General features: G+C 56.5%; 1 protein-coding gene across 3 annotated transcripts in view; it reads left to right on the top strand.

Annotated features, from left to right (window-relative positions):
* The first annotated feature begins 4,578 nt into the window (after positions 1 to 4,578).
* The window catches only part of CTIF (CBP80/20-dependent translation initiation factor), a 183,110-nt gene continuing 183,036 nt past the window's right edge, over positions 4,579 to 4,652 (top strand). For all 3 annotated transcript variants that reach the window (XM_006763644.1, XM_015563838.1, XM_015563839.1), the window contains exon 1: positions 4,579 to 4,652. This exon is cut by the window's right edge and continues 142 nt beyond it. In XM_006763644.1, the coding sequence (XP_006763707.1) occupies positions 4,609 to 4,652 (44 nt within the window). In that variant the 5' untranslated portion in view covers positions 4,579 to 4,608.

The raw sequence follows: 4,652 nt of genomic DNA, 5'->3' as shown, positions 1-4,652 counted from the left end.
TGCTACAACATGGATGAACCTGAAGGACATGATGATGAGTGAATAAGCCCGTCACAGAAGGACACAGACTGTATGGTTGCACTTATATGAGGTTCCCAGCATAGACCAGTTCACAGAGATGAAGGAAGCACGATGGGAGCTGGGGCTGGAGCAGGGGGACGAGGAGGTGATGTTTAATGGGCAGAGTTCCTGTTTGGGAAGGTGAACACGTCTGGGTGTGGATGGGGATGATGGTTATACAGCCATCGTGAATATATTTAACGCTGCTGGCTTGTACACTTGGAAATGATTACAGCGCTAAGTTTATGGTATGTGTAATTTACCGATGCAAAATTGGGACCAGCCCAGCCGGCGTGGCTTAGTGGCTGAGTAGCGACTTATGAATCAGGAGGTCACGGTTCGATTCCCGGTCAAGGGCACATGCCTGGGTTGCAGGCTCGATCCCCAGTGTGGGGCGTGCAGGAGGCAGCCAATGATTCTCTCCCATCATTGAGGTTTCTCTCTTGCTTTCCCTTCCTCTCTGAAATCAATAAAATATATATATATTTTTAAATGGGGCGTTAGTGGCTGAACTTCCAGCCCATAGTTGAGAAGATGGACCATGAGGACAGCACGCTCCCCCTCTCGCTCCCCCTCCCTCTTCCCGTGAACAGAGACAAAGCTGGGCTTTCGTGCTGCGGGAGGGCTTCTGGCTCCCTGGCTGGGACTCATTCTGAAATGAAGAGGGAGCCCAAGTGACAGGTTAGCCTGGTTTCCCTCAGAAAGCAGGGTTCCTAGAAGTCCCCCAGGGCAGGAGTCCGTGGGGGGAGTGATATGGGAGGGGGGTGACATGGGAGGGGGAGTGACATGGGGGGGAGTGACATGGGATGGAGTGACATGGGAGGGGGGTGACATGAGAGGGAGTGACATGGAGGGGGGACATGGAGGGGGGGTGACATGGGGAGTGACATGGGGGGTGACATGGGAAGGGGAGTGACATGGAGGGGGGGAACATGGAAGGGAAGGGACATGGGAGTGGGGAGAGCCAGACCGAGGAGTATATGGATCTGGTCACCACTATGGGCCCCTGGGGCTCCATCCCCTGGTGCACATGGAGGGACTGTGTTGACAGCTCCTCAGAAATGTCATCTGGGAGACCAAAACGGGGTGTGCGCCCAGGCATGTTAGCTCCTGGCGCTTCCAGGGTGCCAGCAGGGATCCTGCAGGTGTGCCCGGGCAGAAGGCGCCCTGGGGGGCAGAGGTCAGGAGCTGTCGGCTACACTGCATGCACCTGATTGAGCAGCTGTGCCTGGAGTGGAAGGGAGGATGTGCCTCGGGAGGTGTCCCAGACAAGTGTCCAGTGAGGGGGCATCGTCTTTTTCCCTCCGGGCAGCAACGTTCTGTGGGGTGGGAGTGGGTCCCAATGCCTGTCCTTTTCCTTGGTGAGCCAGGCGGGTTGGGGCTCCTCACAGGACAGGACGAGGGTAGGCCCAGGAGAGGCCCTAGGAGAAGCCCGCGTGAGTCCGGGAAGGCCCAACAGAGCAGAACAGAGGCCTCTGCTGGAGGCAGGGCCAGGCACCCGTCCTCCTGGAAGCGCTCCAAGCCGGTGCCTGCAGAAGCCAGGCCTGCACCTGTGCCGGTGCCGGCGCCAGGAAGCCCTCGATACGATCTGAAGTCTTCGAGGAATAATAGGCATGGCCTTAGGCACTACCTTCTCCTGCAGGCAGCACCTTTCAGCCCTCTCTGGACATCGATCTTATCATGCCATCTGGCTGGGCCCAGCCCTCTGAGCCCGAATCCCGTTGCAGCACTTGAATTCACGGTGGGGACTGGGGAAGTGGGAGATGTCCTGAGGGCCAGAGCAGGCTGCCAGGAGAGGGGATGAAGAGGCAGTGAGGTGCAGGCGGACCTGGAGCTCTGCTGTGCTGACCTGGGCAAGTTACTTAACCTCTCTGAACTTCTGTTTTCTGAGTAGCCTCATTATACTGACCTCATAGAGTTGTTGTGAGGGGTAAGTGGTGAAGGCATATCAAGTGCTGAGAAGAATGCCTGGCACATGATCTGGGCTCAGTACATGTTAGTCATTCCTGTTATTAGAAGGCACAGTGCTCATGCCCATCGGTCAAAGCCGGTGAATCCTTTGCCCTCTAGCCGCCATTAAACCTGAGGATTGGGCCGTTGCCAGGAGAGGACCTCTCGATTCGGTGGGTGGAGGGAATGGGAAAGTGCTTCGGGTGAGGGGCACAGTGTGAGCAAAAGCAGAGGCAGAAAGAGCCTTGCGTGTTGGTCTTCTGTTGCTGCCCAGCACATCACTACCAGCTCAGTGGCTCACATCAATGCCGTGTATTACCTCCCAGTTTGGACGTGAGAGTTACACTCGGTGTAGCACGAGGCTGAGATCAAGGCTCGCCGGGCTGGGCTCGTGTCTGGAGGCACCGGGGCAGCAAAGTCTGCTCCCAGGCGCATTGGGTTTTGGCAGAATTGACTTCCTTGCGCTTGTAGGGCTAAGGTGCCCTTCTCCTTCCTGCCATTGACCAGAGATTCCCAGAGGCTGCTCCGTTCCTTGCAGGTGCCCCCTCCTCCTTGCCAGCAGTGGTGTGTCCTGTCTTTCTTGGGCTCTGAATCTTTGTCTCTAGCTCCAGTCCCCGATTTAAGAGATTCATGTGATGGATTAGGCAATAGTCTCCCTATATTCAAGTCCGCTGATTTGGAGTTTAATTACATTTGCAAGATCCCTTCGGTGTTTCATTGAGTAACTGGGAGGAGGCGTACACGCAGGACCCTCTCATGGTTCTGCCCAGCACACAGGCGTATGCGTGGGGCAAGCAGCGGAATAGACGGGGCTGGAGGAGGTCATGGGCAGTGGTTGGAGCAGGAGAGATAAGTGGGTATTGGTGGTGGGAGGGATGGAAGGCCACTGTAGGCCTTGAATGGCAGGTGGAAGGAGGGGCATTGGACACACCGCACCTCTGCCTGTGGCCTTGCACCACTAGGCATGCTTATTCCAATCTGACTCCCTTCAGACCCACTGCCCCCTGAACCTCCACAGGGGTCTGGGGTCCCTACTCTGATGAGGGCTCCTGGGCCTGAAACCTCAGGCCACTCCCTCTGGAATGGTGCAGACTCCAAACCCCAAGGCCACGGAGCTCAGTAGCCCAGAGCTAGCTCCCTCTAGCATCATCCACTCCCCTGCAGCATCCTGGGGTCCAAGGGAGGTTGGGCTCCTTGCAGCAGCCAAAACCCAAAAACCGGAGTCAGAAGGTGTGTGTCCAGCTGTCGCCAGCCCAACCTCTGACCAGGCCAGCAGGGGTGTGGGAGTCCGCATTCGTGAACTTGGTGGCATTTCTGGAACCCGTGGGCCATTCCTTGTCCTGCTTTGGATCCGTGAGTTAAAAACTCAACCAAACCTTGATCATTGGCGAATAACTATGTTCTAAAAAAGTCCTCTGTAATCCAAGGCTTTGAAATTCAAATGTTCCTTGAAACATACCAGGACCTGGTCTTTGTTATGAACAGTCACAGCCTAGGCAGGTGCAGGCCGCCCTCTGAGTCTCGGATCTCGGGGCATACCTTCAGGTCCTCTGTGTGCCCAAGCGCAGTGGGTTGGTAGATGGCATTCTCCTGGTGAAACCATGTGCAGCATCCTCTAGCTGAGGGGACTCCCCTTGGAGAGCAACGATGTCCAGACAAGGAAAGGGACACCAGACAAGCTTTGATGTCCCTTCCCATCTGGCTTAGACCCTGTCAGGAAAGGGGGAGGGTCCCAGTTGGAAGGGACCTGGAGGTGAGAAAGGTTCTAGCTCTTCCCACTTCCTGGTGGTCAGGTGGGAGCTGTGGGCAGGGGGTGGGAGAGGGAAGTAGAGGTGGCCCACCAGGCCGGGGCCCCTAAAGCAGCTGGGTCCACCCAGTCGGCCCGGGAAGGGACAGCAGTTCTGTTGTTGGATTTCAGCAGCGTCCCTGGAATACCACCCATGTTATGCCAGGTCGCATCTGAGAGAAGGCTGAAGGGCTAACAAGGGTATGCAGGGTGGCCAGGCAGCCTCCATGGCTAGACCACGCCCTCCCAAACCACCCACCAGGCCTTTCCCCTCTGTCATTAAAAGCAGGTCACATTCCTACAGACTGAGCCCAGCATGGGTCCCGGAGCCACACCATCATAAGGCTGTGGAACTGTGCTTTCTCCAGGCCTGCAGGCTCCAGCTAATGTAGGGAGAGTCTGGTGTCCAAAGAGAAGGCATCTCTTTAGAAGGAGGCATTTCCTTGGCGGGTTTGTGTCTGAGGATCCCCGATACATCCCAATGGTTGGGGCAGGGACACCGAAGCCCGTGGTCTATTTTCTTCTGCTTTATGGCAGCGTTTCTTAACTCCACGTTGGGAAATGGGTCTGTTTTCTGCTTTCTCCCAGATGGCAAGGTCTAGGTATGCACTAATACCAAACATCGCACGCGTTCCTGTGTTGGTCAGTCAGGCAAGTTGCCTGTCTTGTGTGGGCCTCAGTTTCCCTTTCCACACAGGGGAATTAACAGCGTGTACCTCACACTGACGAGGGCATGGCCTCCGCCTCCAGCTTTGTCTCACAGAGCCTGGCTCCTTCTCCCCCGCAGCCCTGACCCAGCCCGCGCTGGAGGGATGGAGAACTCCTCCGCAGCATCTGCCTCCTCTGAGGCTGGGAG

The sequence above is a fragment of the Myotis davidii genome, unplaced genomic scaffold, assembly GCF_000327345.1.
Source record: "Myotis davidii unplaced genomic scaffold, ASM32734v1 scaffold378, whole genome shotgun sequence".
Classification (NCBI taxonomy): domain Eukaryota; kingdom Metazoa; phylum Chordata; class Mammalia; order Chiroptera; family Vespertilionidae; genus Myotis; species Myotis davidii.
This window is presented reverse-complemented; position numbering and strand designations above follow the sequence as displayed.